Below are 21,337 nucleotides of genomic sequence, written 5' to 3' on the forward strand. Positions count from 1 at the left end.
CACTGGTTTAGAAAGTTCCTTCTACATTTGAAATCTCACTTAACTCTCTTACTGAACAAAACTAACCTGTTTTCAGATTAGCAGCAGCAACATTTTAAAAATTAAAGTTTTAGTATCAAAAATTAGAGTTAGAAAAGGAGACTTCGGTTGCTGGCCAATGTTCTCAATTTTCAAATAACAGAATCATTATTTAAATTGTTGGAGAGGAAGATGTAGGTCAACGGTCATGAAGATGCCTGGTATAAGGTCTGGGTTTGATTCTCAGTAAGACACAGATACACACACGCACATATACACGCACACAGACAGACACACACACACACACATACACAGAGGGAGAGGGAGGGGAGGGACAGAGACAGAGAAAGAGACAGAGACAGAATGAGAGACAGAGAGAGGTGAAGGGAGACAAACAGTCAGAGATGAAGAAAGAAATACAGAAACAGAGGGAGAGGCAGACAAAGACTCACACACAATGTGTTACATCTGTAAATAAGTGTCTATTTTCTGGGTGATTAAAAAGTAAAGTATCTTTAAATATTAATGAAGAATTGAAGATATTCATAAAGTAAATAAGGCAAAGCACTGTTAAAGATAAGTATTAATTCAGCTCACCTTTTCCTGTAGTGATATTCTGAAACTATACATATAAAACTATTTTAGAATTTTTTTTGTTTTTTGGTTTTCAAGACAGGGTTTCTCTGTGTAGCACTGGCTGTCCTGGAACTAATTGTGTAGACCAGGCTGGCCTCAAACTCACAGAGATCCTCCTGCCTCTGCCTCCCAAGTGCTATAAAATTATTTTAAACTGCTTACTTTCTTTCATATATAAGCATACACCACTAACATTAAAAAAATGAATGATAGGAGTGTTTTAAATAAAAGGAAAAGATAAAAATATAAAAGAAAGAGAAATCAGAATAAAGAAAAAATTGCTGATAAAGGGCACATAGTCTTAGCTAGAGGGGTAAAGTTATGTTTTACTCAGATACTAAATTAAGACATGTTGGGGGCATAACTAGGGTATAGACAATCAATACATTTTAGTTTTTCGTGAACTTTATTGCATATTGGTTTCATAATTTAAGCTTTATAATACATGTGTGGTCTCAGGCACACAATCATAACACATTTTTTTGCTATTTGTATCTTTTAGTAAAGTGCAGGTCAATGTACTGTGTGAGCCCAATGGACTGTAAGCTATTTTTTTATTTTCTATAGATACTGTTATATACAATTAAAATTTAAGTATAAAAAATAAAACCTTTAGAATCCATATATAGTAAAGACTGACTACTGAAAGTAGTTTTTTTTATACACTATATTGTGACTGTGGCTTCCGATCCCCTTGCTCCTCCCTGTTCCTCCCCAGTTTCACTCCCACTAGTATTGACACCCCTTCTTTCTCTCTCTTGTTAGTAAACAAACAGGCGTCTAAAACACAAATCTAAAAACAAAACAAAATGAAACAAGAATAGGACAAAAAAACAAACAAAACAAAAGAAAAAGAGCCAAAGACAAAGCACAAGACATACAGACACAGAGCCACGTTTGCACACATATAATCAGTAAAACATAATTGGAAAAATTAATATATATCTAAAATGATTGTGAGGTTAAAATAAAAAAGCTCTGACTAAGCATTATAAGACAAAGAACTTCAAAAAATTCCACTGAGCTTGTTGCTTGCAGTGCATGGGGTCTGCAATCAAGAATGGTTTGTATAACTTGTGCAATGTCACTGGAGAAGACAGTCTCTTGCCTAGTCACCAAAGTCAATTCTATGAGCTTGTATTAACAGAAATTTAATATCAAAATTATTTTACTTGTGCCTGTGATATCAGTTGGAAAAATAATTGGCATGCGAATTTATGAACCTAAACTCCAAACCCAGAATCCACATAAAATAGCTAGCATGGTAACATGTAATTTTAATCTCAGCCCCAGGAAGGTGGACACAGACAGATGTCTAAGGCTAACTGGCCAAGCAACTTAGGGTACTTGACAAACTGTAGGCAAGTAAAAACCTTGCTTAAAAGTGTTTCTCCCTGAAAGCAAATATAAAAGTAACATTATATGAACTGAGCACGTTGTACTTCGGAACATATCTTCATATACATGTATACGTATGGTATATTAACAATTAATGAGATATGGATCATGATTTGAAAGTGAGCAGGAGTATATAAGAGGCCTTGGATGGCAGAAAGAAAAAGGAGAAATGATATAGCCTTAATTTTTCAAAAAGGTAAAAAAGACTTTCTACATATTTTACTTTTAGTTGAGATTCATTTTATTCTGATCTCAGTGACTCTCATTGTTCTATGTTGTCACTATGCACATCTAAACAACCCTTTTATTTAAAATTTTCAGAAAATTACATAAGCACCTGCACACACAACACGTACACCAGAGATATGGATTTTACTGTGATTGCTTCACTGTTTCTCCTACTAATAACATATAAGAGCAACACATTTATGTTTGATGAAAACTTCTACACATTTATCAGTAGAGTCTAAAGGAAGAGAAAGCATGAAGGATGCACTATCAAGAGGAGAGAGGAGGGAATCTATCTTCCAAAAGCTAACATCACAGACTAGTAGCTCTGCATCTGCTACCCATAATCCATCTATACTGTCTGTTATACCTGTTGCTACTCTGAATAAAATGTGACTACTTATAGAATTCTTTAATGGTATGTTCAGTGCTCTACTGCTTTCCAGAATCAATACAGATAATGAAAGAATATTGATAATAATATTTATAGCTAGAGCTTAGTTTTCCTTTTCATCATTCTTCACAAAAAACCTTTAAGACAGAGTATATGATATAATTTGTTCTGATCTTTAGTTTATCTGAATATCCACTGATCTCATGCCAGCAATTTCTAACCAGGTTAAAGCCCAGCTCTGTATTCACTTTAGGTACAATTGAATTGAGTCAAAAATTTACACTGACTGCCAGTCAACCTTATCATGAACTTTCATTATGTGCTTGTAATTAATTGGGCCCAGCGAACAATATCAGTACTGAGTTATAGCCTCTTTTCCCCTGACCATATAATTAGAATATAATTACCCACAGGATATCAAGATGATGCGGAACCTTTCCTCTAAATGCGCCCTCATTAGGAAATAAGTCTCAATGTACATTTATTCAATCAGTGTGAATTAATTAAAATGTTACTGAAATAAAAGAGGGTAGCAATAAAGAGTGGCTGGCATCTATTAAGAGACTACCACTTGAGATCTGCATGCACAGTTTATGTTCAAACCCATTTAGCATGAGTAGGAACTTTGGTATGTAGTGTGAGTTACAAGCACTATACTACGAAATTTGAATAAACAAATGCATGTGCATCTTTGTTTATGAAATCGTTCATTAGACAGTGCCTAAAATATCTTTAAGGTTTGCATACGCCTCTATATACACCATTGTCTTCTGAGAATTCCATAGAGATGTTATCATGAACTTTAATGTATTTGGCACACACAATCATTTTAATTTCAAAGTGCCTAGGCAACTATATTTTACCCCCTAAACTCATTACAAACATGAATAATAAAACAAATATTTGTACTTATAAAGCTTATTAAAAGTACAAACTATTTTTGTATTATTAAAATATCCCAAATCACATAACATAGCTCAAGCTATTTCAATACCATACTTTCTTTAAGCTGAACATATGTACCCACCTAAGAATATATTCCTTTTTAAACGATGCATATTATATCATACCACACATTCAGATTATATAAAACATGGTAAAAATAGTAAATGCATATAAGGAATCTGAGGGACATGTGATACTTCCCACAAAAGTGTGAATTCATATGAAAATAATCTACCTACAATCCATTTATTCATGTTTCACTAATACACTGGTTATGGTTCATTTCTATAAAATTGTATCAAATAAATAAATTATCTGTATTTGAATTTTCAGGGGTAAAAATGAACAATGAAATAAATTTGAACAACATTTAAAAGAACTATGTGTAATGAACTAATATATATTCATTTTTCAAGCTTTTATATCTTAAAAATTGGATTTAGAAATAGATTTTATAAAACTTAGTTCCTGGCCAGGTGTTCGTGGCACATGCCTTTAGTCCCAGCACTCGGGAGGAAGAGGTAGGCAGATCTCTGTGAGTTCAAGGCCAGCCTGGTCTACACAGTGAGTTCCAGGACAGCCTCAAAAACAATATAGAGAAACCCTGTCTCGAAAAACCAAAAAATAAATAAATAAAACTTAGTTCTGTTATTAGAATTTGACACTCATTCTGAAACCATACATACACTGCTTCTGAGTGGTAACTGGATCAGTACTAGGAAAAATTGCTAATTCCCATAGACTCTTTAGTAGTAAACTCCATTCAGTTTGTAAATAATCATTTTATTTTTCAACAATATTTATTCTAACATTATATGTGTATGTGTGTGTGAGTACATGAGTGCATGCATATACATATATATATATATATACATATTAAAATTACCACCAACATTAGATAGAGCTTGTTGGAAACTAAATAATGAAATAAATGGTGGGACAACTCTATAAACAAACAGGTACAGGCATGTTCATTTTTTTAACATGAAAGATGCGTTTAGTATTTCAATAATGAATGCATACACAACTGTATTTTTTATAGCATGCTTGGAGAAGAAAAAATAAAATTAAAGGATTATGGTGGACTAGCCATGTAGAGCACAGCACATGACTGTTTCTAACATGTCAAACACCCCAGAGGAACCAGGAAGGTTTTCTACCAAGTAAAGCCCTTTGGTAACTCAATGCTGCTTTGTGGGTCTCCCCAGGAAGCACCCACACCTATTGTGGAAGCTACTGAGAGCTCCCAGCCACATTTTCCAGAGAATAATTCTTTGTTCACAGGAACAGATGCTTCCAGGGATGCTTCTTGTCCCAGAGATCCCTGTCGGTTATATATTGAGCTAGTCAGAAAGTGCTAAACCTTAACTTCAGGGAGTTGAGAGTAAGTCAGTGGTATGATTTTTTTTGTTCCACATTCCCTGGTGAAGTTATGACCAGGGCTACAGTCCCTGGGAGCACATTCTTGATAAGCTCAGGCTGGGTTTCTACTCCTCTCCTTTTCTCGAATGTCTTCATTTTTCCCCGCCATAATCACATACAGCCAAATCCCTGTTTTATGTTCAACTCTCGTGCCACCCTACTTCTAACAATGTAAGTTAACTTAATAGGATCCTGAGAATTTTCATTATCAGAACGGAAGAACAATGTGGAGTGAGAAGGAAGAAAGGAAAAAACACGAGAATGGTTCTCCCCATCTGAGTATACTTGATTTCATGCGCAAACACAGGAAATGACTCTGCATAGAAGACATGATGGCTGTTCTATTGGGGGAGATTTTCAGGCACACAAGGGTACTGCTAAAAATGCTAAGTGGCTACACATTTGGTTTGGTTTTCTATTTTAAATTACAGTGTAAATCTAGAAAAATAACTAGTCATAGGAAAAAAAGAAGTCAGAGAATACTAGAATGAAAAAAGGGAGGCACATAGTCACAGTACAATTCATAGGTGTGGAAGAAACAATAATCAGGGAAATACTTTGAAAAACACTTGTGGATGGTATAGAGTAAGCATTGCTATAGAAGGGTAGAGAATACTTCAGAGCAACATTCCTTCAGGATTAGTGTAGTTTAGGTAAATGAAGATAAAAATGCGAGGATGCTTGAGAGGGTGTTTTGGGGTTTCTCTTGCTATGATAAAACATCATGACAAAAGTAACTTGGTGAGGAAAAGGTTTATTACAGCTTACAAGTCAAGCGGCAAACTCTGTCACTGAATGAAGCCTGAGCATTAACTCCAGGCCTAAACTTGAGTGCGAGGTCTGAAGCAGAGGCCACAGAAGAGCTCTGTATGCTTGCTGCCTTTGTCCTGCTGGTTTCCTCAACCTGATTTCTTTTTTTTTTTTTATGTTGGATAAAAATAATTTAATCGAAGGATCCTGGTTTTGTTTTAAAACAACAGAGAACATATCTAAAAGATATTTGCTGATATTATTTCTTTTCTAGCTAGATGGATTTATAAACATTTTTAAAACTTTTTACTGGCCTATGTCTTCTAATTTCCACTTTTATGCATGCATTACTTTTACAACTAAGGGCCATCTGCGTGGGCTGGGCCCTCACATGTAAATCCCTAATTAAGAAAATACTTCACAAGCTTTCCCACAGGCCAGGCTGGAGGAGACGTCTCATTTGAGGCTTTCTTTTCCCAAAACACTTGCCAAGTGAAAAACCAAACTAAACAAGCAAACAGAACCAACTAAGAAGGAAAAAGGGTGAGGAAGGAAAGGGAGACCTCAAGTGACAACTTTTGTCATCTGGATTTCAGCACACGATGGGGGTCTAAGTTTCTAATAGAATTACTGCCCTTCCTGGGTAAACAGCAACAGAGGTTGATCTAAGCAACAAAAATGGGAGTGAGCTAGAGATCCCTGGACAATATCAAAATGCGGAGTGTGGAACAGCCTGCATATACACTTATTTGTATTTAGACTCCCAGCAAAAAGAAATGAAACTAAATAACTGACACTGACTATGAAAATGGAGGAGGACACAGGCTGGGCAGCAGTCCTTTATGATTGCCACTCATTCAGTAAGATGCATGAAATCCACACATTATGTCTGGTAGATGGAACCTATTCTTATATGTCTAATGACTTTCAGACAGGCTGGTTAGGGCAGCAGTCAACATTTTAAACTCAGGAGATGACAGTGATACAAAGTATTAGCTTCTAATGTTAATGTCCTCCCTACCCCAATCATTCCAGGAAGAAGACGAGCAGAAAAACATAATGGAGAAGTTCCAGTATCTGGACACTTTCGTGCCACAGTTTGTAGAACGTTTGCCTTGTTTTACTAGATCATCCAGTTTGACACATATGTGATGTCAAGGGACTATTTTAGTAATTATATGAATTTTACAAGGATTGCTTTTTGATATAATATAGCATAGTAAGTTTTGACTCTGATTTGATAACATTAATATTTACCATTTAAGACTATTTTCTTTTATGGGTTGCCCTACATTTTAACATTGCCTTTTTGGGAAAAATGGGTCTTTAATAGTGGTCTCATCAAGAAATTACATATTTAATTCATGTGGGTTATTTGAGGTTAGACATGACATGGAATTTAATTTTCTTTTGAATGTTCCATGTGGTTATACAATAATCCCAACATGGCGAGTGCTCTAGCAAAGTGACATGAGGTTTTATATAATATTTCACTATTACACATGATGATAAGTGTTTTGATCCTTTCCACCAGTTCTTAATATCTAGTTTCATTTACCTTTAACAAGACAAATTTATTTCTAGACCTCTTTGAACAGTTCTTCTTTGTTATTCTTTTCAGTTTTATATACTTGAGTACATTTTCCTTTCCAGGTAACTTTGGAATAATTTCACAAAGCAAGAATTGTATAGGAATTGCCAGAGAGAACCAGTCAACTTGAAGACGTGAATTCTTTGTGTTCAGTTTGATTTTTTTTCTTGATACACTTACAATTAAGAAAGTTCCTTAGTTTTATTTCTTTTTTAGGAAGAGCATGACACTTTCTCCTTGAATAATATTCTTCTGGAATCCAGGGCACTCTCTTGGTACTCCTAGGCATTGGGGGAGGACCAGTTGCCCTCTGTGTTGACTATACATTACTCTGATGCTGTTGCACTTTGATTTATTTTTCTCTCTTCCTTTCATTCTCTGTCTTTCAGCTCTCTAGTCATATGTTTCAGCTGTGTTGATTTGGAGTAGATATCTGCATTAATATCCTTTATCAATAAAAATTGCCATTACTATTACTTTATTTTTTTCAGGGAGTCTTCATGCATGCAATCTATGTAAAATCTATGAGATATGTTAATTCCTTGATCTGTAGTTGCAGAATTATTACTATTTTTGGCAATTCTAAAATACAATTTAGCCACAAGCCATCATTATATCTAAATTAACTCTTGTTATAAAAATTCAGAAGAGAAATGCAAGAACAATACTTCCATGTTTCACTGACAGTTGTGGCATTGGTGAGATGCAAGGCAATGCCTAACACTGCCATATGTTTATCCCAGTATTTCATAAAAATAAAACTCTAAAGTGTTTCTCCAGATAAATATTATCAAACTTGGATCTTTAATTTTTCCCCAAAGCTACTAAAATCAAAGGTTCTGAAAATAAAAAACTAACACTGTCAAACTTTTTAACATTTTGTGAAATAAATCTCTAGTTCTCACTTAATTTTGGTGTGAATTTACTCACATTTTTGCTGCATACTGGTTTTTTTTGTGACCTTCCTTATAATATTATTGGAATTACTTGTAAAACAGCCTAAATCACTCATCAGTATGCAATCCCACATCCTTATTTTTGAATCACAAACATATATGAGTTTTTTGTTTCCTTTGAATTTACTTTAAGTTTTTCATCTTGTTATGGTTGTAAATCCCTTTGATGTTTATGTATGGGTACAGATTTTTGATTTCCATTAGATTTTATCTTTCTCAATTTTCCAAATTACACATTACTGGCACTGTAGTTTGGCTTTCCTATGAGCTGTTATAAACTTTCCATGGCACAGTTTGTTTCCTTAAAAAGAGATATAACTTGCTCTATGCACAACTATATTTTAAGTAGAAACTATCATAGAAACTTATAGAAATATTGTCATAGTCATATTAAAAATAAACATAAAAATAGACCTATGGTTATAGGTAGAAACACATTTACTGCAACATAATGACACTTTCTTAAAAAATAACATCATCTATGTGTGTGTGAGTGTGTGTGAGTGTGTGTGTGTGTGTGTGTGTGTTATTGCACATAAGCATACAGATGGTTTCCTCAGAGCATAGCAACATAAAGCTCACCAGGAATCTAATCAGGACACCATAATGCATTGAGGTCTATCACACAGAATAGATGATGTAATAACCACATAATGACATTCTGTGTTGTCCCCTTTCCTATGATGAGGAATATGCCAAGCTAGAAACAAATGTGGGCCTATTTTATTTGCACCATCAGACTCTAGTGCTCTGCACTGCTTACTAGGATTTGCATGCTGCAATTTAATGCCAATTATCTTAAAAATCACATAAATACAAAGCAGCTTTCCTTTATGAATAATGCCATGAAGCTGAATCTTTTACAGTTTCAAAATATAGAAAAAAATGAGATTCCTTTTGCCTATCATTACCATGATGACAATTATGAATTGGCCTATAATGAATATTAATTAAATGAATATTAAGTAATGACACTGATGAAACATTTATTGAGAACTGACAATGTACTTTATCCCCATTCTTTTGACAAAAAAAAGATGAAGACGAAAACTGCATGGGTACAAATCATCGGTAGGCTTCACAAAATATTTCAAGGAGATGTGTGAGTTCAGTGTCTGTTGCTGAAGGGGAAAGAGGTTAAGTGGAAAAGAAGAGTGAAGCATTTGAAACTGTATAAAGCTAAAATGTGACACTCATAGCAGCATGCTCTGCTTCATTCAAGTGTTCACGCCTCCCCACCACACACTTCATCTATGAAAGAACTTGCGTAGGGAAGAAAGCAACAGACAGTTCACAAGTTTCAGAACTGTAGGGAATTCAGCTGCGTACCTTCTCCTATCACCGGCTAATGTCCAACATTGTGCTTGTCGTTATTAATTCTCACTTGCATGAGGTAAGTGATAGGTAGACACAAAGAGATCCCATAATAACTGAGCTGTGAAGAAGACTTGCATATCATCGTCACTCCAGCAGACCTTCTGACATTCTGTGGAGTAGTGACTTAGTTTAACACATGCTCCAAGGAAGGCTTCACATACCCTCTGCTATTTAAGATGCAGTCACCATATTTACAATGTATAATTTAAATTCTTAAAATTGTGGAGGAGCAAGAGAGATCGGAAGAGGAGAAGTTAATATGGCATATGGTTCTCTGAGGGTGTTATACGTAGGACTACGTAGATAGCTGCTGCAGTAACACCATAATTGGCCACATTACAAAGTTAACAGTGAAGAAGAAAGAGAGGTAGAATCAAGACCATTTGACTCAGAGCTAAAGAATATTCACAGATCCTAAGTTCCCCAATTAATTTCCTTTCCTGTGATATAAGAAGTTTCACAATTTATCTGGTTGGCTTTAGTATAAACACCATGACTAAAACTTAATAAGGTACAATCACATGAGGGATTACCCCAGAAAGTATTTCTCAATGCTCCAAAGCGAAATAAAAGCCTGATATATCAATTCTCTAAGATGCACTCTCTTCTTGTTGATGGATACTGCTGTGATTATGTCTTCCACTAAAATTTTAAAGTTTAAATGGAGATAGGGTAATCAGTTGAAGTCAGTTTAGAAAATAAACTGCTAGAATCTTCTTCAGGCTTCCCTAACTTTTCCAGCTGTAGATGTCTGTTGACTATGCATATCATAGTCTTTCATCAGTTAAATAATACCTCTTGTCTGTGTTTAAATTTATATAATGTCCTTCAGATAGCACACTTCTCATTTTACCAAACAAAGCTAATCGTGAATCAACTATTTGTAACAGATACATTTAACTTCTTGAAAAAAACACCTTTCTTTCTCATGTTACATGTCTTTTCTGCAGTGGGGAGCTGAAATAAGGAGCATTAAATATCATAAGAAACTGTCCAGCCACCAGAACAGCTGCAGTGGAGAACATTGACAGTTTCAATTGCAGTAAAAATGTGATGAGCAATATTAAAACTAAACAGCTTCATTACTGTAACTCAACTCTTGAATTGCAGAAAGAAATGAAGGCATGCCCAGAACAGGCATACACAATATCATGGGATGAGGTCGTAGTGGCTGCACTAGTCCACGTACACTGAATATTACTGAATATGCCCTTTAAGAGGTCAAATATTATGGACTGTGCAACTTATTTCAATAAAGCTTTTTTCAGCAAAATAGCTAAGGAATAATAGCAATCAACCAGGTATCTTGAGTTCTATTTTTACATTTTGTAGAGTGTGATCAGGACTACATGAAATGGTCATTTTGTAATAACTAATTACAATATGCCTGGTCTTCATGATGAATATGATCTCCAAAAACTAAGCCATGTACATTATAAGGGATGAAATTTCCACCAAAGGAAAGCAATGATAACAAAAACACTTAATTTTTATTTTTTGTGACAGATACTGGTTTTCTTTGAATAAATATTAAAAATTTATAGCAGATAACTGTGTAGATTCATTCCTGGGATGGTCATGAGGGTCCACAGGTTATAAAAGATTCAGTAGCCACTAGTTTGGACAGTTTCACCAACTCTCTAAGCAGAGCATTATGTTGTTTAAAAGATGAACCTTTAAATAGTTAATGGGTGTAATATTCAATGTATTTACTCCATTTAGAAAAATGACCTTTAATTCTTGCTTAGCAAGGCAGGAGGAATTCTAAGATGAAGCAGTTTCACCTGATTTATTAACATATACAAGACTTCAGAAGCTTGAGAGAGCAGGTGTACTTTGAGAATTACAAGTAGTTCAATTATTCTTGATTTCCAGTGTCTAATGTGGTTTGCAGGAGACTGGGTGGATTAATCCAGGTAAGAACTTTGTCTACTATTTGTGGTTCAAATAAGGAATTTTGCAATTAATTTATGCATGAAAGAAACATTTTACATTTGCATTTTTGAAAGCAGACCTAGAAATCATCTGAGAGAAGTATGGAAGGAATTAATTCTGGAAGGATGTCACTGGGATAGACATTCCCAGAAGAGACATTATCAAGGATGCATGGGACATAAAGAAACAAGATTATGAATGTTACAAAAAGACTCAGTGATTAATTTATAATTTATGGTGAAGAATCCAAGATAAGACTTGGATTTGGGCCTTGTGAATATTGTCCCATGAAGGGTCCAATTGGGGAGATAAGACAAATAGGAGGCATGTCTGAGATCTGGAGGAAAGTAGAGAAATTGATTCCATGAAGTTCTGGAGTGGTAATATTTGGATTTTTCTCCTACATCATTCTTTTATCTTCTTAATTTTGCTACTTATTTGTGTATAAATTTACAACAATTACTATCTATCTTATGGACTCACTATGAGTTTCAAATAAGTTTGTGCTTCTCATGACCAATAACTCTAGTCTTTCATAATCTGTATTTCTCTCTCCTTCATTATTGCTACCTGATGCCATTAACCCTAACTCCAAGACTCACCCAGTCCATGGTAGCCACAAATGTACCCTTCTCTCATTTCCCTGCTTCAACAAGGTTATTGCTTTTATACAATTGTTGTTGTGCAGAAATTGTTAACTCCCTGATTCTCTCTATTCACCTTATATGGTGACCATGTTGGACCATGACTGCTCTGCTCTTGGAAAAAAACCTGGTGGAAGGTTTGACCAGAGGGCCACATTTACTTGAGCTTTCTAGCCATGTTCTAAATTTAGGAAGCTACCTAGAGATTATGTGTTTGATCCCTTTCATCTCATTGAGTGACTTCCAACCTCTAGACAGTTTTCAGCCGTCTTACATGTCTTTCACTATCCCCATTTTCAAGCAAGGATCCATCACCAACTTTCTAAATATGTAAATTCTGTATCTGTGTCCCATCACAGCAGACACATGTTTTACTTCAAATTATGAATTATATCATTCCTTATCAAGGAAAATATTCTGATGAATTCTCATGTGCTTCAGAATAAAATGTAGCTAATTTATAATAGTCTGACTACCCTCCACATTATACAATTCCTTCATTTGTAAAATTATTCCTCTACAAACTCTGTACAATCTATTAACATCATTCATTGTCCTTCCAATATATCCAGTATGTCCTGTCTTAGAGATTATGTCCTTGCTAGAGTTTTATTAAGCTCTTTCCCCAGAAAGCCTCATGGTGTTCCCTCTAATCTCTTTCTTCAATGAATTTCTTGTGAGTAGATTCAGAATTTCATCAATGTGATTTTATTTTGTTCTTTACACTAAAAATATCATATGCTTTTTGATTACATATGAATAAGGTAGTCAAAATAAAATAACATTTCAATGTTATTCAATAAAACATACCAGAGTACATTATGATGTACTAAAGTCTTGCACTAATCCAAAAAGTCCAGATCAAATATAAAAAATTGTGTTACTCAAAGTGAATTCCTATAAGCAAACCAAAACCTCATGGAAGCAAATCATTTCCAAAACTCACTCCTTTCTCAATAAAAAGAAAAGAACAGAAAAAAAAAAGTTTCGCCTCAGTCAATACAATGAGAAAGGTCCCTCTACTTTAGTCTTTACTTTTAAACATGATAATACCTAATACTATTTTTTCTATCATTGTATTACTTGTTTTTACAAAAATACCACTGTGTACTTCAGTTAGGAACTTTATGCTACTATTTTGGAAGGAAAATGCCAGGATTTGTGAATCACAAGTAAAGGCAAATAATGCCTTTGCTTTGACTTTATTCTTGGATTATATCAATACTAGAGAAAAGTCAAATAACCTATGTTTCTGTGCAATCTTTATTATGAAATCATCTGAAGTCTAGTCTGTTTACAATTTTCAATACCCTGTATAACATTATTATTTATAACCATCATACTTCAAATCATATTTCTAAACTGACAGTTCCCATATAATAGGGATTTTTTTCTTTCTTTTGGACAACAGACCTTCATCCTAGTTAGGGTAACTATTGCTACCTGCACGGAATGAGTTTATTTGGTTTCTACTCATATATCATAATGCGTCATTAAAAGAAGACAGGGCAGGAACACAAACAGGGTGAAACCTTGGAGGCAGGACAGATAGAGAGGATATGGAGGGGTACCACTTACTGGCTTGTCCCACACAGCTTGTCCAGCCTGCTGTCTTATAGAACCCAGGGCCACCAGCAAAGGGGTGACATTACCCACAATGACCTGAGCCATCCCACATCAATTACTAATTAAGAAAATGCCCTTTGTGCTTTCCCACAGCTTGATCTTGTAGAAATATTTTCATCCGAGGCTGCATCCTCTTCAATGACTCCAGCTTGTGTTGAGTTGACAGCATGAGCCTCTTCTCCTTTCCCTAGCTCTTGGCAACCATCATTTCTTTCCATATGTTTTAGTACAGCCAGAGTCTACATAGTTTACTTATTTGTATTACTCTTGATGATTATTTCACCCAACTAGAATATAAGATCTATGAAGGCAGTGGTGTGGTATTCCTTCTTACTCTTTAGTTCTACAGTAAATATACTCTGTCACTTAATAGATGCTTGCTGAATGAATTAATACTTTTAACAAAGCATCTGCTGTAGTATGTGAACTCAGTACACAGGCATGAATGCTACTACAGTAACTAATAATAATATGCTAGATGTGTTGAAGTGAACATAGGATAAAACTCCTAGGTTATATCTCTGCATGTTCATGATTAACACAGAAATAAAATCAGCCAGAGACATAAGATCTCTTTAGGAAAAAAAGTAAATGTGTAAAATATTGACAAAAAAATCAGACCCAAGTGATGAACCTGTATCAGTCAAGGTATCATCAAAACACATGGAAAGACAATGAGCAAAGAGTCCCGAGAAAAAGCAAGGACAGTGAGGCATAATGAAAGTTACTTAAAGCTAGGTAAAGATTTGCCTCAGAGAGGAACGTATTTCAGAATAGTCTGTAGTCTAATGAATCAATGACAAATGTTGAGACACAAATCATGATAAACACCACATAAATGTCTGATTTTATAAAATAGCTATTCAGAATCAAGAGTATCCAAATGTAGCAATGAAATTTTCATTCTAGATTGTTGGAAGGCAGGAATATCCATGGAATATCATGTTAGTGAGCCTTCAATTTCCCAAAAAACTAGTGATAGAAAATAAGACTGAACCTCATGATTGACATAATGTGACACACCCTGGTCAACACAGTCCTCACTGAGCAGGGTATCTCACCTAAATCTTGATGGTGCAAAAGCAAATTAGACAATTTCTGGGAGTTAAAACATGATGTCAACAATGTAAACAATGTCAGAATCATTATATTTTTAAAGAAAAAAAATACTGTAAAATTGTAATAATCCTTTTGTCTCTATAAAAGCATAAAGATAACAGGAAATTAATTTAAAATCTAAAGTACGTTATGAGTCAATACTCATAATTAATTTCATTTAACAAATGTAACATTGAGAAAAGAAATTAAAACTGGTTAATACTATCTTTAGCAATATGAGGATATTTTCTTTTCTTTCAATAATTTGACAAAATAAAGACTTCATAATAATTTTGTAAGTAAAGATATTTAAGATGCCATCAGCGTTTTGCAGATAATCACAAAATGAATCATAAGTGGGTGAAAATTGAGTAATTTGATTAATTTCTCAGATGACCTTTACAAAAGTATTTGTCTAATATTTCTTAGTTGTTATGCTTTTGTTATATAAAACCAAATTCCAGCCATTTAATTCCCCTGTTGGTTTGAAAACCAAGATGTGTGTTACATAAGTTTGTTTTGTGAAATAGTTTTCCATTTATAAACAATTTTGGACTGAGAATGAATATTGTCTTTGAAAGTCTGTTGCTATCCTTATTAAGAGTCCTCTCAGAACTGCTCCCCACTTCATTTTTCACTTGCATATTTATTTATTTAGGTAGATAATCTTTAGGTAGTAAAATGTATTGTTTGCTAATTTTTTAAAAGCACCTAGTGAGAGGGCATAAAATATTTCAAGATCTGTGTCACCATTTCAAGAAGCATCTGACCTTCAGCGAAAAACTCCAAAAGTGAATATGTAGAGTATGCATTCCTAGCAAAAAAAAAAATGCCCACAAGAGTACCTTCATTGTTCTGGGAAGCTAGGTCTCTAAAGTAGGTAAAACATGGGAGCAGTCTGCCCGTGTAAGGTCTGGTAAGCACAGCATGACTAAGAGACAGCACTTGCAGCAGCTTCATTTTGAGCATACTTTGCCCCACCGTGTTTGTACACAAGGACAAAGAGAACAACAGCACGAGCAGTGAAGACAGCACGTAGGATGACAGTTTTGCCTTGACTAACAAAAAATCTTTATTTCCAGAAACACGTGTTGGTACAGAGTTCCAGTTATTCGCATTATCCACAAGTGACATCCAAATGAGAAGGGCAAACTCACCAATACCACTGGACAGATCGTGGTGGGCGGCAAAATATGGTCCTTCAGAGGTCCACAGTCGCACTCAGGCTTCAGATGAGAAGCACACTTATTGTGCAGCTAGAAAGGGAGAAAGGAGTAATGTTAAATAGACATGACAATACATCCAGGGAAGAGTGAGTTGAAACTTAGATACAATAATATAGCACAATTGCATTAGAAGAATTGTAAGAACAAAGAGACTCAAAACTGACTGCAAATTGTATATCTAACAATCCTGCTTTATTAGACAAGCACAAATTATTGCCTATCACAGTGTTCCTGCTTATCTTTCAGCATAATCTTGAAATCACTGTGCACTGTGAATGCTTTTTTTTTCTTTTTGACCCTCCTGTTTTCTCAAAGTCATTCCAAAGTGCACAGCTCAGTATGGGGCATAATTGATCCCATCATTAGTTTTAACTTTGTAATTCAATATGTAAATGTAACCTGAGATTCATCTCAGTAGGAGCAGGATATAAATAAAAGAAGATGATTATGATTATAAAAATTTATCTTTATATTGTATTTACCAGCCCGACATTCAGTTAACATGTAATCGTGTAATGTGATATTTATTTTACAGTATGTATGAACCTCAGCTGATAATTCTTATCATCCCTGATCACAACTTTAATTTCAAGTATATAAGAAAATGTATTGTTTTAAAATCAATGTGATAGTCTCTATCAGTCAAATACTTGATAAAAATAATTCTTGCTCAAAAATATTTAGAAATTACTACCTTCAACACTTTATATCAATTGTGTATAAGATATTCATACTTCAGGAAAAGCATATATTTTAACAATATAAAGTGCCTTGTTAAAAAATAATACCATAACAGTTTTTAGTTTGGCAACTCATTTCAGAAGTCCACTCCATTTATCCTTAGTTGTAATAATTCCCCTCTATAAGCACTTAGAAAACCACTTAGATTAGACACATTGTTGATTTACTGTTGGTGATAGAAACACACTGAAGGAGGAGTTCTGCTGTCCTGCATTTCAAAACATCTGTCACAAGGGCCCTGCCTTAAGTTTCATATGTTTGTTCTATAGTTAGTGCCCATTTGGCTACATTATAGGAACTAAAACCATCTTTATGCATCCATGCAACTAGCATCTCTTTCTAGACATAAACGTGTCTAGAAAGGTGGGGTGAGCATTTTCTTAGTCAGGGCTGACTTTTTCCAAGAGAGAAGAGGGATTAAAGACAGAGAAACAGCCTAATCCTTGTGTACAATAGAACTAAGTAAACTTACATTATGTTTGGCCAAGAAAAACACAGCTTCCTTAAACTAGCTCTAAAATATATCAATTTATTGAGGCTATTTTCATAACATAAATAATATAGTCCTTGATATCTGGATGCATTGGTACAGGCTGTGAAATGTGTGATGGATAGGTTCTGCTCTGAATAATATGTAAGAGTCAAAAATCTTAACTTCTGATACCAGTGAAATTTTTTAGCAAATTGAATCTATGTTAATATATACTAGGTAAGATACATTCATGCTGGAATTTTAATGGACCAGATATACTGACTTGGATCCTGTATTGAAAGGAAATCTGTATTTGGAGATATCGATACAGTGGGGAGGCTGCATGTGACAAAGGGTTGACATGTGAGTGCTGTCCATATAAAGCATGCAACACCAAATGCTTCCAGAAGCAAGCAACGCCAAGGACTGCCAAAGAACTGTCAGGATCTAGGAAAGGCAAAGGACACTTCCCCACATCCTTCACAGGGATATGGTCTTACTGACATTGTTATGCTAGACTTCTTGTCTCCCAGATGATAAGACTACAAATTGATGTTGTCATAAACCACCTGTCTTAGGGTATTTTGCTATACGAGCACTAGAAAATGGACATATTGAGACTATGAAAATCCCATGCAGATCTTATGAATTAGGGCTCCTCTTGATCATGGCTTGTCACACTGATAAAACTTTTACTCTTTGATATTGTGTAAACACCTTAAAATTGAGGGCAATAGGTTCAGAACTTTCTGATAAGGCAATCCTCCTGTGTGCATCGTGAGACTACATTGAAGTCTTCCTCTTTGGGAAATTCTAAAGTGACACATACGTAGGTAAAGAAAGTGCATTGCTCACAGACACCATTTGAGTATCAACTCTCTTTGACTTTACATTCATGTATTTCCAATATAAACAATAAATAAAATTAACATGAAAATTTTATATTAAGGCCTAAATGGAAAGAATGAAGGTCTTGGATATATTCAATGGACCAGGAGACTAGAGTGAGTGTGGGTTCAACTTCCAAGTATCTTGTAGAATATTGTTTTCATAGTCCCTACTAACCCTGTATGGTATTTTTCAAGTGTAATTTTCACAATGTCCTACAGCACTAGGTTTTTCTGGGCAACATGGGGAATCATAAAGCATGAGCATGTATGAGGGTCAATAATGTCAGTAAGTGTCTTGCCTATCAGTAAAACAGGAACCATACTAAAAGGAACTTCTCTTAAGTAAGAACTTTGTGTAGGCTAACGATGTACTGGAATATCTTAATTTTAAAGGAAAACCATAACCAGACATCTGGAAGATATATTCTAATGGTTGTCCATTACATGATAATGTTTACAGAGGAAAAGAGCAAAGCAGTGGGCAACATGGAAAAAGTAGTGACCATTTTAACAGTCTGTGAGTCAGATTGTGCAGTAGATGTAATTTATGCATCTCGTTGCCCAGAAATGCACCTGACAATAAAACAGAAACTAGGAAAACAAACGAAGAGAGAGCTGGAAACCAAGACTACCAAACATAAATTTTCTGTTATGTTTCTTGCAAAGTTAAAATGATCTAAACAAACAAATCTACTAAAAATACAGGTACCAACAAAACAGAAACAATATAATAAAATTCAAACTAAATTGGTTTTCTTAAGGTTACTAGTAACATTGTGTTTTCTGTATGTGTCTTTTCAAAAGAAGTGCCAATGGAAAATCAAGTTTCTCACAATGGTGCTGTATCTTAAAAATACTTTTTACATTCCATATACTGGGAGCATTCCCTAAATTCATATGTGGGCAGCATTTGGAGACAAAGCCTTAGTCATCTAACTGGAACTAGACAGAAGTTTGAGTGGAGTCCATGAGAGGACTACCAATCTTATAATAAAACAGAAGAGAGGAAAACAGCAAATATTCATTTTGTCTTGATGCATAATGCGATCTTTCAAGTTATGTCTCAGAAAGGAGCTTAAATATGACATATACCCTCAGCCTGGAAGTTCTTAACCTCCTGAATATAAGAAACAAACCTGCTTATATTGAAAATTGCCTACTTTGTATTATTGCGTCATAGCAACACAATCAGATTAGGAAAACTTGCTGTCATGTTATTACATGGGTCAGAATGTATAGCAAAGAGAGCATCTGCAAGATGCCAAGGATTGTTGACTGTCTTCAAGGACACAGGCCCAAAGTAAGGAAAAACAGAGACACTAAGGTTACAAATAGACTAGAGCACAGAGGCAACTTGCCTCTTGAGCAAAATTTATAAAGGGAGTAGTTGCCACCTTTCCAAAGTCCTTTTAAAAATGTTGTCCACAGCTATCTTAGTATATTTTAAAAGATGAGCCAAAAAAGTAGTTTTTTTTAATATGCCCCAAAACTATCTTTCAGGATAGCAGATACAGGCTTATATCTAAGAAAGTCATATAATATGAACCAGCTTTTCTTGGAATTGAGTTCAACCCTTGGAAATAATTTCAGAATTTGACAGCTCACAGTAGCACCTAATTTAGAGCCAGCTCTATGTTTATTAGAAAAATCTGTTTCAAGTTTGGATGAAAAAGGGTGTGTGTGTGTGTGTGTGTGTGTGTGTGTGTGTGTGTGTGTGTTTGCGTGTGTGTTATGGAGTGGAGTTGAAATAATGAGAGAAGTGAATAGTAGAAAAGGGGAGGAAAATTAGGAAAAATATTTATTAGAATCTAGAGATTCATAAAAGAAGGAAGTTAGTCCTTATAAACAGAAGTTCAGTGGCCTGACTTAAACTGTTTGTTGGTTGACACTTTCCCGTGACATCAATATTTTGCAAATTCAGGGTACTTCTTTAATGATGGTATTTGCTAAAGAAAACCTTCCTATGGCTTGGAAAACTTAAAAATCATTGGAGCATAGTCTTTTCCTTAAATGTAACTCCGTACATGATATCAAGTTAGTCATTAGAGTGTATGAGGTACACATTCCTTATTTAGTCTCAAGTAACTGTAGTAACTTCATATCTTAGTGATTCTTGCCTCACAAGGGCTCGACCAGGAGCATGTCAAGCTTGCACTCAATGGTGTCAGCACTTATGCAAGAAACAGAAACACAAACAAAGTGAGTACTTTCCTGGTTTGAAGGAATGATGCTGAAAGCACAGAAAAGAGCTGCTTACATGGGAGTTACAGGTTTTCACTGTTCTTTTCTTAGGTTTCTGCCAATTTCCCTTGCTAAGTAGGAAACTTTAAAAGACGTAAAACTCCATTCTTAGAACCTAGATGTACATCTACAAGATGGTAGGCCAAAGTAAAGAATCAAATACAATGAGGTTTCACGGACTTAGAGGTGCTGAGATGGACTTTTGTCATTGAACTTTTACAATTCACTGAACTACCTGATGCAATTTGAATATACATAACATTTTGAAACAAAACTTCAAAAGGGAGTGCATTTGAAATTCAGTATTTAACACTGAGAAGATTAGCATGTTAGTCATTTTAGTGGACCTGAGGACTTCCTCAAAGCCTGTCCCTCCATCCAGGGCTTCAGATGATTAGAGAATAACCATCAACCTGTAGCACTGGAGGTAAAATAGAAGCAGGGATGGCATACAGAAATGAGTCCACTAGAGAACTGTCCAGTGTTTCCTTTTATAAATAGAGTAAAAAAATAGTCTGAAGAAGAAAATATCAGCCTCACAGAAAATATCAAGAGAAATCCAGAACTGAAGTTGGCTACTACAAGCACTTAAGACTGGTACAGTTCAAGGAATGGGGAGTGTTAAATGAGAGGTGGGAGTTATCCGCGGCCTTCCCAGGTGTTTCTTGTAGAAATCCACCTCTAATAGGGGAGACAGTGGGGAAGATGAATGCAAGAACTTGTGCTTAACACTTAAGCCTGAACTTTGT

General features: G+C 35.0%; 1 protein-coding gene across 10 annotated transcripts in view; it reads right to left on the reverse strand.

Annotated features, from left to right (window-relative positions):
• The window catches only part of Dgkb (diacylglycerol kinase beta), a 744,334-nt gene that overhangs the window by 476,134 nt on the left and 246,863 nt on the right, over positions 1–21,337 (reverse strand). For all 10 annotated transcript variants that reach the window (XM_040743220.1, XM_040743223.1, XM_040743219.1 and 7 more), the window contains one exon: positions 16,176–16,274. In XM_040743220.1, coding sequence (XP_040599154.1) covers positions 16,176–16,274 — 99 coding nt within the window. The remainder of the gene's footprint in view (positions 1–16,175; positions 16,275–21,337) is intronic.

This window comes from Mesocricetus auratus, unplaced genomic scaffold (genome assembly GCF_017639785.1).
Source record: "Mesocricetus auratus isolate SY011 unplaced genomic scaffold, BCM_Maur_2.0 Super-Scaffold_15014, whole genome shotgun sequence".
Taxonomy (NCBI): domain Eukaryota; kingdom Metazoa; phylum Chordata; class Mammalia; order Rodentia; family Cricetidae; genus Mesocricetus; species Mesocricetus auratus.